Source organism: Chanodichthys erythropterus, chromosome 19, assembly GCF_024489055.1.
Source record: "Chanodichthys erythropterus isolate Z2021 chromosome 19, ASM2448905v1, whole genome shotgun sequence".
NCBI lineage: Eukaryota > Metazoa > Chordata > Actinopteri > Cypriniformes > Xenocyprididae > Chanodichthys > Chanodichthys erythropterus.
The window spans coordinates 6,403,422-6,425,481 of record NC_090239.1 but is presented as its reverse complement, the minus strand read 5'-3'; the positions used below and the strand labels follow the sequence as shown (position 1 = coordinate 6,425,481).

Sequence of the window (22,060 nt, the reverse complement as noted above, 5' to 3'; positions counted from 1 at the left end):
GAAAGAGCAACCTCTGAACATCAATTCATAAGTTCAACAATTTGAACCACAAATGAATAGAAAAGATCTCAAAAATGTATCAAACTGTGCTCAATTAAAAAAAAAAAAAAAAAAAAAATATATATATATATATATATATAGTACAGCTCTTACTGTATGTCAATAACTAAAGCAATAAGCCTCAAGAAGCCTTGGTTTACGGTGAACTTATAACAAGTAATGGGCGTCGTTACCTACGTAAAACCCCCTTAGCTGTTATAAATTCACTGTAAACCACGGCTTCACTGGGCTTATTGCTTTTATAAAACGGTTACTACAAAATATAAATATCAATGCAACTTTCATGAAGTAAAATCATTAAAAGGCTTCCTTCCGCTGGAAAAAAATAGTCCCTGACCATGAACAGCAACAGAAGTTACATTTATTATGACATTAGATGGCGGCAAAGATTGTCTTAATGAGCGAGTCACTCAGTCGCAAAGACTTTTATATTGAAACTTGTTGTGAACACGGAACAAGACGCTAATGACAAATGCTTTGATTATCGCTGTCAGTGTCAGCAGGGCACAGGAAAACCCATTAACTGTTAAAAGGCCAAGATCACAGCGGACATTCAAATGGATTATTTATTATGAACAGGACTGACCTGAAGGAAAATGTTAAATTTGAATGCAGGTAATCCACTCGATCACTCGATATCTCTCTCACAAAACTCTTCTACATAATGCAGTAAGCTTCAATGAACAAAATCAATAGAAAACAAACATATGTTTACGTTGCTAAGAGTGGTTTCTAGCAACATACACATTCAGTGGTGCAGTGATACTTAAGTAATACGGGCAGCTGTATGTTTTTGGGAATTTAACAGCGGCTTTGAACACGGCTCAACCAATCAGAATAAAGGGCCGTAAATGTCTATATTAATGTATTCTAGGGGATTTTAGGAATCATCCGAGACAAAAAAATATAATAATTGAATGAGAACTCTATGAAAGGAGAAGAATGTCAATTCTCAAACAACATTCACGGAATGGAGCCACAATTAATTTCAGAAAACTTTGAGAATACAAACAATAAACAAAATACATACAAATAAATAAATAAATAAATAATTGTCTTCTATTTCTCACATTTTTCTTTTGTGAAAAAAAAAAAAAAAATTTAAGATACCAAATTCTGCAATAGACTAAATGATCTGTGCTCCTTTTTTCTACATTCATTTTTATAGCTCTATACTCTTGCTGTATGTGAACAAATGTCTATTTTGTGGTTATTCATTTATTTTAAGGGATTTTAGGAGAATTTTTGAATGAGACATGAGTGATAACTCTATTAAATCTCCTGGCTGAGCTATAAAAAAGCAACCTCTGACTGGAAGAATGCCGATTCTTAAACAGCGTTCATGGATTGGATATATATATTTGGATAATATATAAAATATGTGTGTGTGAGTAATGAATGCCTCCTGGTTCTCAGAAATCTGCAATAGACTAAACTGTCTGTGCTGCTATCCACATTCATTTTATAGCTATATTCTCTTACTGTATATGAAAAATATTTGGCCATCTGAGATGATTTTGATAGTTAAATGACACATCACTGAGAACTGAATTAAATCCATCAGTGCTATGAGGAGGGGATTGTCAATAAGCAGACTTCATCAGGATTTGAAAGAGTGTGCAATAAACATGCATGAATCAGAACTCGTTTTTATTACTCTTTTGTCCGCGTTCGCCCTTGAGCTGAGACCACGGATGGAAAACGTGTCATAGAAACCGTTAAATCAATCAAGTCCGTTGTGGACCATGACACTGACAGATGGATATTTATCTGTCCGTCAAGGTCACGCCAGAGACTTGAGCAGGTTTTTCTATGCCAGCTGCTGATTACATGCTTCTCTACGACCCTTACTCCAAAATCAAATGTGGGCGGCACTTTCCCTACATAGACACAGACCATCTCAGTTCGTGCCAGTGTGTGATTCATACCGGATGTGAAAGACTCAGCTTGGTTTTGTGAAAATAAAAATCATGTTTAATTCATAAAGACCTCTGCAGACCTTCTTAATGTCAAAGTTCTGCCCTACTAGCTAACCCTGAGCTGCATTGAAACATATGTCTGAATGGAAGATTGGGCCACAAAAGGCCTCCACTGCTGGGGCTGACAAAATTCATTACTCGCATTAGCGAAGCCAGTGATTCCACAAATTACAGTAGTCTGCACACTTTCAAACGCTGCCTAGTGAATAATTCCCAACTTCATCCATATCTCATTAAGTAAATTATTTGATTCGTATTCACAAGACAATGTTCATTTCCATGCATAACTTCAGTCACATCAAATAGAACCAGAGCCCTAATTTGCTCTTAGACAAAGAAAGGAATCGCTTTGTTCGCCGAGATGGCCCCGTTGACACCGTGTGTGTTTTATTTATTTCTTTTCTTCCCCAGTTTGCCTAGCCTCCCCTTCTTTTCTTTGATTCAGATCGTTAAACAAAAACGCCACAACATTATGAATCTACTCCTCATTTGCTTGTAAGACCCCTAGAGACTTTTGCCGTAATGAATGCCTGTCAGGCTAACCTGGCTCCTTGGCCTTTTCCTGCAGACTCCTGGAAAATGGGCTTTCGTCAAATGAGGGAAGAAAGATTTATTAGGATTAACTTCCAAAAGCCAATAAATTATGCATACATCCTCCAAATTACCTATCAGAACTAGTCCTAGAGGAGAGACCGCTTCAGTGAGCCACTGCCGTAATTCTTTTACACTAGTTTGTTATATAGAATTGGAAGTCCTCAACATTTTGCAGCACTTCGAATTTGTTATCGACTTTGTCTATTGCTGTGTTTCGGTGGTAACCGCAAATCTATGCAGAGTGAGGAAAGTAAATGTTTAGAGAGGTTCAGGCTCAAGAAGTTCATCAATTAGAGACCACCAAGTGACTGCTGTGTGCTAAAATCACTTAATCTTTTGAGATCAATCAATATTAATGATTCGTTTTCTAGTTAGCCAACATGATTTTTAGTCAGCTTGCGTAAACTTACAGAGTGTTGTTATAATATGTGGCACTCGACCCAGAGGTAATTTAGCAAATGAAATGCTTTCTTAAAGATCTTTTTTTTTTTTTTTTCTCTCCATCACAGGCCCCACGAAGACAGAACTGAAGAGAATTAAGGATAAGATGCCCCATTTTGTCGGTCCCACTATTCAGCAGTATCTTCAACACAGAGCTCTGTTTCTTAATTGATTCCTTATCAAGGACTCTCCAGGAGTGATCGGATACAATGATAATCAATCAACTTACTTTCCTCCTGTTGTCCTGCTTGCTGGGCTGGAGCAGCGCACTGATCCGGCCGGTGCCTGGAATTAGCACGTTGGATCGGGATGGACGGACTCTACACCGCACTAAACGGGGATGGATGTGGAATAGTTTCTTTCTCTTAGAGGAGTGGACAGGAACTGGAAAGCAGTATGTCGGAAAGGTAAGAGCTGTTACTCTTAGGGTTGAAAAGCTGCAATCATTGGGTAGGGGTATTATATATAAGCAGAGGTTTTTTTTCACCCATTATGAAAAAGTACCATGGTATTACAATGGATATACCATGATGATAATACCATGGTATTCTTTGAAATACCATTTAAATGAAATATAATCAAACAGCATGCTTTTACCATCTGTATCATGGTACTTTTTCAAAAAGCCATTTTAGGCTGTTAGCACAATGAAAACTTACAAAGTGACTGTAACGACTTAACATTTTTGTGATCAAAGATGAGTCAACGTCAACTTGTCGATGATCATTAATGAACAAATAAGGGGCTGTTCACACAGAATGCGCTTTTCCATTCCAATGCGCTACTTTTCCATTGTTTTTCTATGTAAACACATGCTAGACAGACATGTATAATTGTAGCGCTCGTGTCTTGCGTCTTTTGCAGCGTTTCACGCATGACACGGCATTCTAAAAACACAGCGCTCAAGTTCAAAGCAATTCAACTGCTCTCGAGACTGCCCATGTCTTGCCTTTTTCAAAGCAAAAATCTGTGTGAACGAGCCCTAAGTCCGAAGACTCGAACGCGGGTTGCCTTGTGCACAGGTATGGCATATGATGCTGCCCACAAATAATTATCATACATAACAGCTTATTTTTATCAGTTCTTTTGTTCTTAGGTCATTATATTTCTCACAGATTCTGCTCATTCTAGATCTGATACAGATAAAGTAGCACAGTAAAGATTACATTTATATGAATGCATTAGTGAGAGAGTGATTGCATGTGAATTAATTCTACCTGGCAGCTTCTCTCTACAAATAGTGAAGCCCTCTACACTGTAAACCTGAATAAGTTGGGCTAACTCAAATTTGAGGTTACATCAAATTTTTTTGAGTTATAATGTTTCCAAATTTAAGTAATCAGAACTATCAAGTTTGTAGTACTCATGCATGTTAATTGCTCCTAACTTGAAGTACTGAGTAAGCGAACTCATACATTTTGATAGCAATTAACATCAATTATTTAGTTAATTAACTTTTTTATTTTGAGTTCTTGCAAATCAGCTCAAACAGTAGAGAACTGTGTTAACAACACCAAGGTCCTGGGTTTGATTCTTAGGGAATGCATGAACTGATAAAATATATACATTTAATGCAATAGATTAAAGCATTTGCCAAATGCAAAAATGGGAATCGAGCCTGTGACTGTGGGGTTGTTAGCATCATGGGAATTACAGTATAAAATATGAGTGGTTTCAGTCAGTCTGACCATTAACACAAAACACAAATAAGCACAAAGGGTCAGTTACGAGAATGAATCACAAACATCAAATGAACTCATACCTAGCTGATGATGCTTTCAGCATGATAGCTAATGATGTATTAGAACAAAATCAATGAGAATCCAGGCTATTAGAATGAATCGATGTGTGGGATACAAAGTGCCATAATAACCCTCTTTATATTAATGACCACATCCTGACGTTCCAAAACAGAAATGATTGTGTGGGATTAACTCAAAGGCTTACATTATAACCACGACCTCATAATAACAGCTGATGTCCTGGCTTTCAACATGCACGAATGATGCATTTTAGCTAAGATCAACTCGGGACACGAATCAGTGGAGAGTGAAACCTCGACGTGCCAGTTGTTGAAAGGTGGGCCTACCAGTGCAACACGATTCGGTTAAAATCAAATGCGACTCGTGTGGCGTCAGATCAGAGTGGAATGCTTGTCAAGGAGGGGGTTGGTGCAGCCCGTCAACGGCCAACTTTATGTCAAAGACTTCGACTTTCATCACCGCATTCATCGGCTACAAGTAAACGTGATGTTTTGGGTGGAGAGAGGAGTGGTAACAGACAGATCAACATCTCTTCCTCTTACGACGCAGGGTTGTTTTTGTGGAGGATACAGCAAGAAAAGAAACATGCGAGCGCACGGAAACAGAAAGGCGAGCAAGCAAGAGTGGGTGAGGAGAAAACAATAAATCAATCAAAAACGAGAATGAGATTCCGCCCTCATAGCGTTGCATTTTACGTGACAAGGCAACAAAACAGCGCTGACTGCGAAGAGTCCATCGGATGAGGAAGTGTCAGACTCAGCAGTGTCCTGGCCTCCTTCCCAGAGCTTTGATGCTTCTCTCTTTTCTCTAGCTCTCTCTCCTTCTATCTCTCCTTCTTTTCCCGGCTGCTGCGTTTCTCTGGCATGACAGCAATCACATGCTTTTGGCCCGCTTCTCATCTACCGTCCACTCTCGTTCCCAATTAAAGTGCCAGAAAGACACAGGGCTCCCATAAATACTGTAGGAGGGCGAGGGAGAACGAAACACCCACATGCTGGTTCGGGGAGACCACTGTGGAGCGACTTGATCATCCATTCCATCCATTTCCCCCCATTTCTTACTAGTGTGTGTGTGTGTGTGTGTAGGTGACGTCTTGTGTAGCCCAATAGATGGGTACTTAGAGCCCCAGCGAGAAGCCATCAAAGCCATTGATGGTTTTCATCATAAAGATAATTCAGCAACCTTTACGGAGCCTTGTGGGATACCATATTTATGTCTATCGAACCAAGGCCTCCACTGGCCCCCTGACACAGACAAGTCCTAAAAGAGGATTTATTTTCCAGTGTGGAGCCAGAAATAATCCATAAAATGGGAAGAATATTTCCAATAAAACAACAGTCCTCTCATCGCTAGGTTCAGCAGAGGTCTGTTTCTACTTTGTAGTCTACAGCCATTTGATGTGTTTTCACAAGAAACATCTATATGGTACAACTAAACAGTACAAGCTACAAAGCTTTTTTACTTTAGTTAGTGTGAAATATTGCTGTTTAGGCATAAACAACATCTGCAAAGTTATAACGCTCAAAGTTCAATGCAAAGGGAGATATTTTCTTCTATTTCTAGAATTCTCTGTTTAAGGACTACAACAAATGGCTGGTAGGGACTACAACAAACTTATTCCCAGGTTAGTGACATCACTAAACCTAAAATTTACACTGCCCTCCAAAAGTTTGGAAATGCCCTAGAAAAGTGGGGTTTTGGACAATATTGGCATGAATCCTTTTTAATTTGAGATAATTTTGCACTGATAAGGGACAACACAAACTACGAAAACATATTTTATTATATAAACAGTTTATACATAGAAAAAAACTTAAATTTTCGATTCATCAAAATATCCACCATTAGCAGCTATCTGACCTAAACTGGGTTCTAATTGGTTCATTGTATTCTAAACTTAATTGGCAATCAATTGTTGAAGCTATTAAGGTGTGCTGACCCAAAAATCTTTTACAAACCTTGGCCAAGTTTAAACCAGTAACCAGGCATCACAGCTGGCAAAGGGGCATGTCTGACTTTGACATATATTGCCATTATTATGTAAACAAAATGAAAATTATTATTGCTGGTCTTCAATGATAATGTCAAGTTACTGTAATGTATTTGCACCAAAAAATGGTAAGGATTTATGCTGATATCGTCTAAAACCACACTTTGCCAAAGGTGTTTCCAAACTTTTGGAGGGCAGTGTACATAAACCCTGCCCTCCAGAACATGCAACAAAGTGGTTTAGAGAAGAAGAAGAGCTGTTGTATTAGAGTGTTATTATCATACTGTCATTTTATGTTGGTCTGCCTTATAAATGAGGTTCAATGCTGGATTTGGACAAAAGTTTAACATGACGCACATACTAGTCGATGAGTTGAATCAACTCCACAGCAACCACTAACCATTCAAAAATGTCCAGTTTCATTCTAAAAGTTGTAACTTCTTTCTGAGTCTGGCTCCAGTTTGAACAATGTAAGGCTGAACACTGTTACTGACAATCCTCATTTTGCTGCATGAGATTCTCCAGCTTTGTTGTTGTTGAGCAACCAAAGTGCGAACTGTTAAAGCTCCGCCCTCTTTTGGAAAGTGTCCAGGAGCAGCAGCTTATTTGCATTTAAATGGACACACCCGACAACGGCATGTTTTTGCTCACACCCAAATAGGGTCAAATTTGACAAGCTATAATAAATGATCTGTGGGGTGTTTTGAGCTGAAACTTCACAGACACATTCTGGGGACACCAGAGACTTATATTTCTTATATTCTTGTAAAAGGGGCATAATAGGTCCCATTTGAAAGAATATATGTTTTGACAGTTGTATACAGTACGCTGTGGTGTTTTCAAGTTTAATTGGTGGTATTTCATTTGAGCAGTATTTATATGGCATGAAGGGATGTGAAAAGTATAAATTTACAATAAATACCAATAATAAAACCAGAAAACTCCATTTATACAAACAATAATAATGAGCATATATATATATATATATATATATATATATATATATATATATATATATATATATATATATATATATATATATATATATATATATATATATATATATGCCACCCCCTCCCCAAAAGTCACTGAATAATGAATAATATGCACACTACCAACACTGCAACTGGGATGAATATAAAAGTGAGAGATACTATATTATCACTAATGCTCTACAGAGCAAGTAAACTATAATTTATAATTCAGTTAGTTCATGATATGTGAAAACAGCAACTGCTTAGAATTAATATGAAGCTGCATCAGGCAGAAATGCAAAATAAACAGGATTAAAGAGGCAGTTTTCTAAATGTAATTTCGTGATGACTCAACCTTAAATTTACTGAGAAACATTTCACATTTTAACAGCACATACCATTATGTATAAAACTCACAAACCAGAAACATCATACTGGCTATCCACTGGTCATTATTATGACCACCCAGGCCTTGTGGCCCTGTTGTGCAGAAAGAAGCTCAGAAGTGCTGAAGCCCGCCATGCATTTTGCTGCTTTTGTGTCATGAGTTTGATGTGGGGGCAGCGGCTCACATGGCGTGCCATCAGCGCTATTGATGTGAACAAAATCCTATTAACCTTCTCCGAGCCCCATAATGCATTGTGCAAATAAACCCGTTCCCGTTTTCCCGGTGAGCTCTCTTCTTCTGTCTACCTAACCCTTTTGATCCTCTTCATGTAAATACTTCAATAAAACAAAGAAAGAAAAAAATAGAATGCCATGATTTTAATCATTTTTGCAGCCATTGATAACAGAAAGGCAGAGAGTGATGGCTCACATTTGAATGTTTAAATATTTAGCACAGGTTCATTAGGACTTGTCAGGATTATAAACTCATTTGAGTGTGGAAAACCACATCATGAAACGAGGGGAGACTCAGCTGTGTGTTAATCTGACAGTTGTAGCACTATTGCAAGTGTCAAGTAATTATGTGATGTATTATAGCAATTCTAAATATTAAATGTTAAGATAACATAATTCTGGGAGATGGTGTGCTTGAGGAGACAAAGTCCTCACAGTTTTAAGCCAAGTATAAATCTCAACAATTTATTTATTTTTATTTCTTTATAATTTATTTTTAAGCATTCTTACATCTATTCCAAAATAATAACTAAATAATTCAGGCCATTTCCAGTTTGATTTTGGTGTGACTAAGCAGTGATTTTGAAGTTGTTTACCATAATGTTGTTCATTCAAACCATAGACAATAAAAAAGATTCAAATCGATTCACAAACCAATATCGCATGAACCAGTCATATCCAATCATAACCAATCATAGAGCGATGGAGGCATTGCCTCCTTTCACAGGACTTTCCCCTATTAATTTTCAATTACCACCCACCAAACCCACTGCATGCTTTAGGGGGTCTGTTAAAACTCAATGGGCTCAGGCAAGGGAGGCAAGAGACTCCTGCTGTAACTTCACCTGCAGGTGTTGCTGATGGACAGTGTCCCTTTAGAAAACCAAATGATTTATACCCTTTTTAAAGGATTAGTTCACTTCAGAATTAAAATTTCCTGGTAATTTACTCACCCCCATGTCATCCAAGCTGTTTATGTTCAATGGCTACCAATGGGTTGAAGGTCCAATTTGCAGTTTCAATGCAGCTTCAAAGGGCTCTACATGATCCCAGCCGAGGAATAAGGGCCTTCACTAGTGAAAAAAAAAAAAAAAATTAAAATGACAATACATTTTAACCATAAATGCTACCGAGCAAGTGTTTACAAAGTGAACGTGCAAAGACAACGATGTCTGACGAATTTGAAGTTGGAGGAGAAAATGAGATGTTTTTCACCCTACCGTGGTACTTCCGTGTGTCACATTTTGTAAAATTTGTAATATTTTTGTTTGTTTGTTTGAAGAGGCACTGCCTTCCTTGCCTCCTTGGAGGAAACACCCTTAGCTGGTGTTTTTTTTTTTTTTTTTTTTCCTTAAAGTAATATTTTACAAGTTAAAAAGGTCACTTTTGAATAAGTTATCTATGGATGGGAGTGGGATATACAGTAAATCTATTTAAGCTTTAATTGACATTCTTACCGAACATTCAAAACATTTCCCACAAAATCATCGCGAACACTAAGACTGTGTCTGAAATAGCATACTCTCTGAGTAAATAAGTAAATACTTTGCAACGTTAAAAAAGTATGTTTCCATATACAGTAGTATGAATGTAATCTGAACTCACTACATTCATCATGTTATCATTGTCATGTGACCTACCAGCATCAGTTTTGTTGCTTCATTGCCATTCATAAATCCTCTTATGTGGCCTCATGGGATATTAAAGAGACCATTGAATGGGCACTTCAGGATCTCACTGGAAGTATTAGGTCATCCGGGAACTTTTGCCTTCTATTTCTTGGATGCTGTGAATTTGAACACACTACTCTTTTCACATAAGGTTTTTGCCAACTATATAGTAGGGAAGTATGTTTTTAATATATCTTTTACATGTATTGTTTTCATATTGTTTTTTAAATTTTTATTATTGTTATTTTTAGATTTGAACTTGTGACCTGTCACCCTTTAAATAAAATATTATGACTGTATCAATATCTAACATCATAGTTTTTTTATAATAATAATAATTATTATTTGTACAAATGACTAAAATATGCCAAGAAACACACGTGTTGGACAAAACCTGATAAAGGCCTTGCAGATTTTTTTTTTTCACTTTCTGTCACAGCAAAGTCAGGCCTCACAGGAACCTCCAGCTATCTAAGTAGTTGCAGTGCGTGTCCTTATCCACTCAAATGAACCAGCGGAGTCCACAGCCAGTAGAGGAGATTAGAAGAGAGAGAGCTTTGCTGAGTTTGGGTTCATGCGCTTTTCAACTCCTCAGAGAGTCTGCATGCGATGAAATCTGTTGCAAACCTCAGTGAGTGACAGAAAAAAAAAAATGTAAAAACTACAAAGAAAACCACATGGCCTTATGATTAATGCCTAACAGTGAAACTACAAAAGGGGTGACCAGGGAGGGATGAGACAGCGAGAGGGAGATTGCATCGTAGTGTTTGTGTTGAGTTAGTCAACTTGAATGTGACTCTGTCCTACTCTGAGTGAGCTCAAGATATACACAAAGAAAGAAATGAGTGGGGGGGGAGATACATAATTATTCTGTATCCGTTCTGGGCTCAGGCTCTCATTTTCACAATCTCCTCTCTGCAGTACTAAGCAAGTGTTCACCACCGACCTGACAAGAATTGTCAATGATTTCTCCCGTGCTCGGCTGACAATCCCTCTGTGTGAGTGCAGGGGATTTAATTCCTAAAGCTGCTCCGAGTCAAAGGCTAATTTTGTGCTACGCGAATTAGCAAAGGCAAATGAAAGCAAGGCCAGGATAAATCCACACTGCCTTTACTTCATATTCAACTGTCAGCTCATTATAATCAAGAACCTCCTTCAAAAATAATGGAAAAAGCACACGTTCGCTTGGAATACTGGCACGCTCCATGTGTTTCTCCATGTTGCCTCTTTGGGGACACAGTCGGATTTTTGACTGGCAGAGATTATTTAGGCAACCTCACGCCGGAGACATATTCCTGCCAATAAACAAAGGGTATCTGTTCAGGATTGCCGGTGCCACAGAGAGCGCAGTGTTGTGCCAAAAAGTGCTCCCAGAGCAAATGAGCAAGTGATCAGTATTCAGTGCCATGCGGCACTCTCCCTGTAGTGCATTTGAAATGAACAGAGGGATTGTGGTTAGGGTTGAATCAGGATCTATGAGGCCGAATCAAATCGCTCATATTTTTTCATGAGTCACTGCTAAAGGCCGCCACATGGCCGACAGACGCCTTATTCTGAAATGTCTTTTAATTCGTCCCCAGAGGCCCAGAGGTGCTTTGCCTTTTCCTGTTTTTTTTTTTAAAGCTTTTTCTTTTTTTGGAGCTGGCAGTAATTAGGACACCCCTAGTCTTCCAGTGAGCAGCCAAATGGAAAACATTGGCTACACTGTGGAAATGAAACATCTGGTGTATTGTGATATAGACCTGTTGGAAAATAAATAAATAAATGGGGTTTACAATCAATTAGGCAAGTTACTAAGGTGCCAGCAGCTATAGCATTCGTACATGTGCCGTGTGTTCACGAAATGTGACGATTTTTGTCCAAAGCAACGTAAACAACCAACAGAGCAAATATAAACACTTTGAGGCTAAATGGAATGTTTGTGTGAAGCACCGTTTTAATTTAACTCTAAACTTCTAAAGATTATTTTCCAGGACAAATATGAAATATTCTTAAATCAATATACATTTGCGTACTTGAGAAGTGAAATTACATGAAATATTAGGTCTTGCTTTCTGTTTTTGGATATAGCAAGACAAATTATCTGCCTGTGGGGTATCAAAATTAATCTTTTTTTTAATTTTTTTTTTTTACCACACCTGCCAATGGCCTTAAGTAAATTTACTGGCCATAAATATTTTTCACCGGCCATGAAACTGTTTTTGCAAAAACAGGCAGTTATGACACTAAATTTTAGGCTTATCAGTGAAAATTCACAATTCTCTATTCCAATGTTGATACCACCGCTAAAAACAAATATTTTCATGATTCTGTTATATCAAAATGTCATTCAGATAACAATATTTTGAGTTTCGATTAAATCAATCGCCTTAATTGTATTAACTCAAATTATTTATTTCAGTGAACTCAAAATGACAATGAGGTAACTTACTTTCTTAAGTTAAACCAACATTCTTTTTTACAGTGTGCTAGCCTAATAGAAATTTAAAACATTATTAAAGACAAGTAAACAGCCAGTAGTAAAATAAAAAACAAATAATCAAATTACAAGCAAAAGCACAAGCACAAATAAATACAATATAAGAAAGATACAAATAAAATAAATAGTGCTTTTCAGGTTTTTCAGGTAGGTCTGACAGGTACAGAAATGTAAGCAAATGCAGAATAACACTGCATAGTCTTCACTGCAGTGTTGTAGTCGAGTCACCCACTGTCGAGTCTCGAGTCCCAGTGTTCGAGTCCGAGTCCAAGTCCGAGTCCCCAAAGAACAGTCTGAGTCGAGTCCAAGTCGAGTCACCATTACCAAAGTTCGAGTCAGAGTCGAGTCTCGAGTCCCCGGCGTTCGAGTCCGAGTCGAGTCTCGAGTTTAAAATTAAATTTAAAAACACTTAAAATGTAAAAATCAATACGATATGAGAGAGAGAGTGTGAGAGAGTGTGAGAGAGAGAGAGAGAGAGAGAGAGAGAGAGAGAGAGAGAGAGAGAGCGCTTATGAATGAGTGACCTTTAGCGTGAGTGCATTTGTATGTGTTCAAGTGAATGTGTGTGTGTGACAGCACGCGACTGGTCAGAAAGCAACGTGTAACGTTAGTCTGACATGTTTCTTGACCACTACACCACAGGATTTTAGGAGTCAAAATTGCGTCATCCATCTGACAGTGACTATCGCAACAGACAAAAAAAATCATGTAATCCGATCTGACACAGTGACTAGTAAATTATCAACAGACAAAAAAATTGTGTAATCTGAACCAGACATTAGACATCGTCGACGTCTGATGCCAAATTGTCAAACATCGCCCAACCCTAGCTTCTTCTGTTTATTATCATATATGCATTAGTCAATAATAGTTTTTTTAAAAGCTAACGTTAGCCAATGGAAAGCATTTTACTTACTTTTCTGGGTGCATCCGTGACAGGTGTCTGTTAAAGTTTGAGGTTGTCCCAGTCTTTTCCTCAATTTTCCAAATTTGAACATTTAGCCCGCGAATCATTCACGAGCGTAAAGTGAGTGACGTCAGTGAGTGTGTTGCCAAGAGAGCGAGCGGTAGCAGTGTCTCTGAGGGGAAAAAAATAGATCCCGGCCGGTCTTGGGAACGAAACCTTATATAATATTATATATAAACTTAAATAATGCTCAAGTCCGATTTTATATATCCTCGAGTCCGAGTCCAAGTACGAGTCATCAGTCCTCGAGTCCAAGTCGAGTCACGAGTCCAGAGAATGGAGTCTCGAGTCGGACTCGAGTCCAAAGAATAGTGACTCGAGTCGGACTCGAGTACTCCATCATTGCTACACTGTAAATTAAACATCCTTATTAATGTTACTCATCAAGTTATTCATTCAAGAGCAGTGAGTGATTTTGTCTTTGTCCTTTGTTGTTTGATTAACATTAAAAACACAGCAGCAGGAATATTAAGCTGCTGTCACTTTAGGAGCGAATGCACGGATCTAATATACTCATACTGTACACATGCATTTACTTTCTCAACTCTTTACGTCCACTTAAGACATAACTGACTGTTTACTAGGATAATTTTTGACATAATTTTGTGTGAATCTGTACTCTCAAGTGCAAGAAGATGTGAAAGAGAGCTCAATTCAATATTTTCTGGGTGCGCACACACAATTTTCCACACAGCACGCGAGTAACAAAATAAACCCCTTTTTGCGTATTCTTGTAGTTGTATATAAATTGTCAAGGCTTAAACATTCGTGACAATGCCACGCTGGCCTGTCAGCTGTCCTGAGCCTTCACGTTAGTTCATTCAGGCATTGTTAGAATTCATAAAAATGTTACACCATTTTATATACTCGCCAACGCTGATTTTTACTCGTAGTTGGCGCTTGCCGAGTGTTAATTTTAGGCCCTGTTTGTACTGGAAAACAAGACAGCAATGCTAAAAAATGTTTTTTTTTTTCACAGTGTACTTTCCTGTTTGTTGATCTAAACCCTCTGCCCTCATGGGTCCATTTAGCATTTTACAGGTTTGCCTGAATTTGTTTGCACTGTGCAAGAAGAAACACACACAGCCCAAGTGGCAACTTTTCCGAGTTTTCAAATGCTTATATTTAGAATGAAGCACTTTGAGTTAATGACTTAAAAAGCGCTGAGACTTGTAAATTACTGCTTCTAAACACTGTCAATGTTTATTCAGGCTTTTCATTCTCTGCAAAACATTTTTAACGAATATTTCCTGCTCTCTGACTGCTGAAATAACATGCAACGGCTAAAGACTCACCCACAGCATTTTATAGAACAAGACAGGTTGTTATGAGACGCATTACGCCTTTGCTAAAGCGGGGCCAAAAACATCTTTCACACATCACCTTCATTCCTGCAGGGAATTTCAGGCTCGGCCACAGTCCACCTTAAATTAATGGCCTAATGAAGCCTGTTGTTGTCGCTGAAGCGTGTGTTTACCTCAGAGATTAATGCAATGTTTTATGTATACCCTTTAAGCGCACGTAGACGCTCGCCTGACAAATACCAATTAGCCCTGAGAAGCTGGGGTTTGTATTGGCTTTATGCGGTTGTCTGCTTTCATTGCATGTCTTTGTCTCAGATGTCTTTTTATGGATTTCAAACTCACGTCTGTGTGGGCCATGGCAGCGCTGGAGGATTTCTTCACAATAAAGGACATAGAGAGACTAATTATGGTGCTGTCAAGGGATTTTATACATAGCGGAGATGAAAATGGAATCTACATCTTCATATCGGCTTCCTCTGGTTACAACTAACATGAAAGTCCTTTTTCAGAAAATACTCTTTGGTGGTTTACCGCGCTTTGTTCTGAAATGAAAGAAAGAGAATTAAATGATGCATCACAAATACAATGTTTGATAAGTGTCAGAAGTGTAGCATACACTGACATAGGACTTAAAGGCCTTCAGATGTTCATTTAAAAAAAATCAAGGTTGCACAAGGGTAGATTTCAGACTGTAGCCAATGTGATCTGTCATGCTTTTCTGTCTGGTTTAAATGTTAACTCTGCCCTAAACCGTGGCAAATGTTTGAGCATTGAGAGGATGCACTCATATTAATTTCTGAAACCTTGCAGTTCACTAATAACATTTACGAGACAATGATTAGAAGTTCAATATCTCCTTCAAGACTTGTGAGTTCTTGGAAACTGTTAGGTAATTCATCACTTTTTACATAAAATATAATGATTTTGAATCTTATGGTGAAAAAAGTGAATAATTTTGATAATTTGTAGACCATCGTAGCTTCTACATTAAAGGTACACTATGTAAGCACAGCACTACAACAACCATATTGAAATGACCATTCACAATAGATAATGCTTTACAATGAACTCTGTTAGAGAGCTACATATGGCAGTTTATCTGTTCAATAAAATACCTTACCAGTAATAAAAACACCATCTCTGCGTCGCTTTTACAACATTTCAAATCCCTCGGTTCTCAATATCTCCTAAAAGCTAAGCTAATGTTGATTCTTGTTTTATTACGAGCTCTGTCACTTTTTCTTTTTGCCAGCACTCTCCTCTGTTCTGCGTTTTTTTTTTTTTTTTTTAAACGGGTGATTCCCTGGAGGTTGGAGATTTACCGTGTAGAGAGTACACCTTTACTGTGTACAGAGTGTCAACCGTTCTCACTTGTTTTGACAACTAACCCATGCCACTCCAACACCATAAACGTGTCAAAGTAGCCGGAGCAACTCTCTCTAATTACGGATATGACGAGACATGCACGGGCGACTGACGTATGTACGCAAATTTCCAGCGAAAACCATCAGCCAGTTCTAAAATATAAACACATACCATAGTGAATCAGGGTAAGACAAAAACATGTTTTGGAAGAAGGATTGATGGTGTGTTGACTCATTATTTAAATGTTGTTCATTTTCAATAACAACAAAAATAAGTTACATAACGTACCTTTAAAAAAAAAAGAAAGAAAAACATTCTTTATAGTTGACATTTCCATCAGAAAAAAATAAATAAATGCATCTTGAGATGTCATTTCTTCCCAAAAATTGGTTCAACCACCATCACACTTGGGCCTAGAGTCGCTGGCTGTAAATATGTTGAAAATAATTAGATCTTATCTCAAGTTATTTATATCTGCTTTGGCTTTCCTGCATGCTGTGTCCCTCACTCGCTCTGTCACTCAGGAGAATGTGGACCCGTGAGATAGAGCGCACAAACATTTCATTAAGCACATGCTAATGACTTGCATGCTAATGTTTGCATAGATTACTGGCTTGGATCTGAAAGCAGAGACATTCCCCCCTTTGCTCGCTGTGGCTGACAAATTCTGGATTTATTTATTTGGACTTTTCTGTCGTTTTGTCAGTGACTGTAAACATTGAGGCTTGTCATTATGTCGCAGAAGGTTGATTAAAAACATCGGCTTCATAGATATTAAGTCCAGGACACTTGAGAAAAAGAATGCAATGTTATTTTCTTAAAGGTGATAGAGAGGATTTTTTTGTCGACTGAGAATCCAAAGACTGTTACTGAGTTTTTGAAATGAGCGCATCCGTATTTCAAAGGAACGCCTCCTAAAACTCGTGCACGAGTATTGGAACATGAGTGTTTAACACAGGCATTCACTGTGTCGTGTTAGTGGATTCATTATGTCGGACTCACCGCAGGTAACTCATAATCTGCAGTTGTTACTCCTGTCTCCAGACAAAAACATTGCATGCGGCGCCTGTGGAGTGTGGAAGGTTACTGGAGCGCGCAGCCGCGCTCGTCTCTCACAAGGAACATCACGGCAGTGATTGACAAGCCAGAGAGCCAATAGTTTACACGATGATCGCATAAACGATTGGCTGATGTTTTTAAGGCCCTACCTCGTGCACAGATGATGTATATTAATATTATTCCTTTCAGTGCACCTAATAAATAGTCTTTTATCAGTTAGTAAAAGACAGTTTCAAGTAATATTGCAAAAATGTATAAAACAAAACATCCTCTTTAGCACCTTTAAACATTAATATTGCATTGTAGTCACTGGTATGCACAGTAATAATATAATCTATGACAAAATCATATACAGTCAATGCAGTATGCTCACAAAGACCCAATGGAATCAATCAATCAATCAATCAATCAATCAATCAATCAATCAATCAATCAATCAATCTATCTATCTATCTATCTATCTAATGTAATATTTATGGACAGATTTATTTTCTAGAGATAGACTTACAGTCTACTCAACTAAAGTGCACTCCTAGTGTGTACAATTTTTTCTTTCTTTAAAAAAAAAAAAAAAAAGGGTAGAAATGTCTTTTATGCCCATACACTAAGAAAGAAAAAAAGAAATACAGACGTCTGATGTGTGCATATATCCACTGACCCACAAAACCCCTGGAGCGACAGAGTCTGCAGTGTCTGGTAGTCACAAATGAATGACGGCACACAATGCACATTGAGTTTACTAGATGGGGAAATTAGAAAGCATGCGGTACTACATCTGCACTCATCTAACATATCAAGGTAGCATTTTCGTTTTGATTTCACACTTAAAAATAAAGGTTCACTCATTAAACTCTTCCATTGCACAAAAGGTTGTAGTGTAAAAAGGTTATTCATACTACCTCCCAAAAGAAAAGGATCTAGAGGCAACCAAACATTGTTCTTCCGTGGCATTGTTGCAAGACCCTAATCTTTGGTTCTTTGTGGCACTTTAATTGTAAGATATTATCTAATGAATAAGCTCACAAATAAAATCGTTTGTCAAATATTCGATTGAGGTCTTGAACTGAGTTATTGTTAATTGTTTAAATGATTTTGAACATTGTATTGTTAATCATAATTTAATGCTAAATGGTCAATATTACAGTTTTGACATCATGGAGAAGATCAAATACTAAACAAAGTGGTTTCCACATCAATACATATTGTAGGTTGCATTGTGTTAGTATACACTATTGTTGCCTGAAAAAGCAATTTCTTACATTCTCACCAAAAATACTTGACAAAATACAGTAAATAAATGTATTTATTCAGCCTTCAGTCACATGATCCTCCAGAAAACACTAATATGCTTATTTTGTGCTCAAGAAAAATGTCTTTTTTGAATGTTTTTTTTTCTTTTTTTTTTTCTCCAGGAAACTTTGATGAATAGAAAGTTCAAAAGAGCAGCATTTATTTGAAATAGAAACCTTTTGTAACAATGTAAAAGTCTGTCACTTTTGATCAGTTTAATGTATATTTCCTTGATCAAATATGGTTTGATATTCAATCTCAAAGGCCAGAACTCAAGCAAAGAATATGAATTATGAGACATACTATGGTGAAGGTTTGCCTCATGAATATTAATCATTTGCATGACTGGACAGTCTAGAAAAGGTTACCAAGCAACATCAGCATGGCTGAATTAATATTCATGAGATTAGCCATTGCCATGTCATAACAACCACTGACTGGACTGCAAATTTAATGTCCATTACAGCATTTCAGTCGATTCTGTATTTTTAAAAAAAAAGAAGGATACTTTAGGTCTTTTGTAGCTTTCCACACAAACCCTCATTAATATGAACTTCATATTATTGTGCATTTAAAATTCAGAGTAAAACGGGAACATGTCTTACATTGGCCGCATTGACATTACTTTCTCTCAACTTTCTAATGCTGGAGCCAGATGTCTTTTCTAACCACTACGAGAAACAAAAGGAAAAACATAATCCAATTATATACATTGTGCATCTGCTAATATAGCACATTTGTCAGGTGTCAAGTACAGACTTTCAACTGAATACCATTTTTAAAAAAAACACGTAAACCATCTTTTAATAGCACTACAGCAGTGTGTGAAAAATATGTTGCATCTACCATCTGGGTCTACACATGTTGACGCTGTCACATGTTGTCCAAACAGTTGCTTTATATGCATTTCAAAGCTGTATCTCTATTATATTTAGTTTTTCTTCTTCATGCACTGAGATTTGAAGTGTCATCAACAGTTATTGTAATTTAAACTTTGTGGCTGTAAATATGGATAACTGATACGCTCCATAATGCCTGACGTCAACCTATCAGATGACTTTTATGAGGGAGCGGTATATGTTTCTCTCCTCTCATTGTGTCAGCGGTGACAGCATAATCCCAGGAGAACCCCAACGATCAATAGAGTGTGAACCAACTCTGAGACTGGAGTTCACAAAACTAATCAAACTTGTGTTACGCGTGTCACCTCTAGACAGCCAATTCTGACATAACTGTAAGCAAAATCTTTTTGTAAACAGCACAGATACACATGCATAAGATGTACAGATGTCTGGAATATAAACCAGGGGCATTTCTAATCCAGCAATCAATATATCATCTAAAATGACATGTGATTTTTATAGTTTTAAGTGTGTTTTGATCATTCTAGATGTTGTACTGTGATAAACTATGGTATGTCATACTCTGACTATAAATTACACTAAAATTCAAAAGCTGTACATATAAGATGTAAAAACAAAAATGACAGTGAAGACATTTATAAATTTATAAAAGGTTTCTACCCAAATAAATGCTGTTCATTTAAACTTTCTGTTCACCAGGGAAGCCACACTTCATTAAACAGCACAACCATTTTCTGTACCAAATCAGCATATTAGAATGATTTCTGAAGGATCATGTGACACTGAAGACTGAAGTAATGATGCTGAAAATTCAGCTTTCCCATCACAGGAATAAATTACATTCTATATTAAAATCAAAAAAGTTATTTTAAATTGTAATAATATTTCACAATATTACTGTTTTTATTGTATTTTGATCAAATAAATGCATCCCTGGGGAACATTCTGTCTTCTTTCAAAAGCATTTCAAAATCTCAATCTAAAGGGTACATTTACCAGGCTGAAAACTGGAAAATGGGGGATGAAAATATGAGAACTAAAAATTATGAAATAAATGACCCTCTCTGTTTCGTGTTTGTGTTATAATGAAGAAAATAAAAATAAACAAATAAATAAAATACTCGGTAGGTATACACATATAAATGTGTATAATTGACTCATCAGTATGCTGATGGAAACTGAAAAGAACCAATCAGAAAGCGACTGGGGAGGTCAGAAAAATACAAACACAGCACTGTAATGAAAAAGCTTTTAGTTGAGAAAAAAAAAGAGAAAAATGGTGACATATTCCACACAGAACACACATATGTTTTCATTATAAGGGGAATTAGTTCCTACACTGTAAAAAAAAAAAAAAAAAAAAATATATATATATATATATATATATATATATATATATATATATATATATATATATATATAATATATATTATATATATATTATATATATATATATATATATATATATATATATATATATATATATATATATATATATATATATATATATATATTCATGATTTGTTATCACAGCTTTTTTTGGCAGCAACACTTTGGTATAGGGAACACATATAAACTACAACTTTTCCCTCAATAAACGCCTAATTTACTGCTTTAGTATACTAACTATTAATAAGCAGTAAATTAGAAGTTTATTGAGGGAAAAGTTGTTAAGATTAGGTATTGGGTATTAAGAATGTAGAATAGGATTATGCAGAATAAGGCATTAATATGTGCTTGATACTGCAAGTACTAATAAATAGCCAATATTCTAGTAATATGCATGCTAATAAGCAACTAGTTAAAAAACCCTAAAATAAAGTGTTACCCTTATTTCTTTTGTCAAATACACTTAGATAATCAATGTGGTTCACATAACATCATATTTTAAGATCTATGTATTAAACTAATCTTCTTCATTGTAGTAACTCAAATTGTTAATTTCAATGAACTCAAAATTTTAAGGCAACTAGGTAACTTACTTTTTAAATGAGCAATGAAATGAATATATATATTTACAGTGTAATAAAGTCTAAGAAGTCATAATTTACTCATTTAAAACAAATCTGTTTTCCATTGAATAAAAAAAGAGGAAAGCTTTCAAGCTTTAAAAATGGCACAGATGCAAAATCATAAAAGTAGTCCATTTGACTCACTATATTCCTAAAGTCATATGATTTGACAGTTGTCTAAGGAACAAAATTAAATTTAGGTATTTACTCACTGAAAATCTTGACAACTTCAATTTGTGAACGAATCGTCCAATTGAGTCAGATTTCCTCGTTGAATCAGTTTACAAACTTAAAAGCTCACTGGAAGAGAAAAATATGAGTGAAATTCAGCAAAATGCAGTTTGTTATTCACACAAAGCTTAGCTATCACATGACTCCAGATGACTTGGAACATAGTGCACAAGTCAAATGTACTACTGATGCTTTATTGGTACTTAATAGGGTGAATTCAGGGTGATTGGGACACTTTTTGCCATTGAGGCGTCCCAATCAACCTGAATCCACCCTAGGTAATTGAATGAAAGAAGACCAATACGATCCTCCTCTTGAGGTCCAAAAAATGAACAGCATGAGGGTTTGTGCTGACATTACAGTGTATCTCTGTAAGAAAGCATGTTATTGGTTGCATT

General features: G+C 36.7%; 1 protein-coding gene across 2 annotated transcripts in view; it reads left to right on the top strand.

Moving 5' to 3' along the window:
• The first annotated feature begins 3,283 nt into the window (after positions 1-3,283).
• Positions 3,284-22,060, top strand: part of LOC137007386 (cadherin-10) — a 52,004-nt gene continuing 33,227 nt past the window's right edge. Inside the window, exon 1 of one of the 2 annotated variants that reach the window (XM_067368797.1) lies at positions 3,284-3,481. In XM_067368797.1, the coding sequence (XP_067224898.1) occupies positions 3,284-3,481 (198 nt within the window). The remainder of the gene's footprint in view (positions 3,482-22,060) is intronic. The other variant, XM_067368798.1, reaches the window with a different exon arrangement.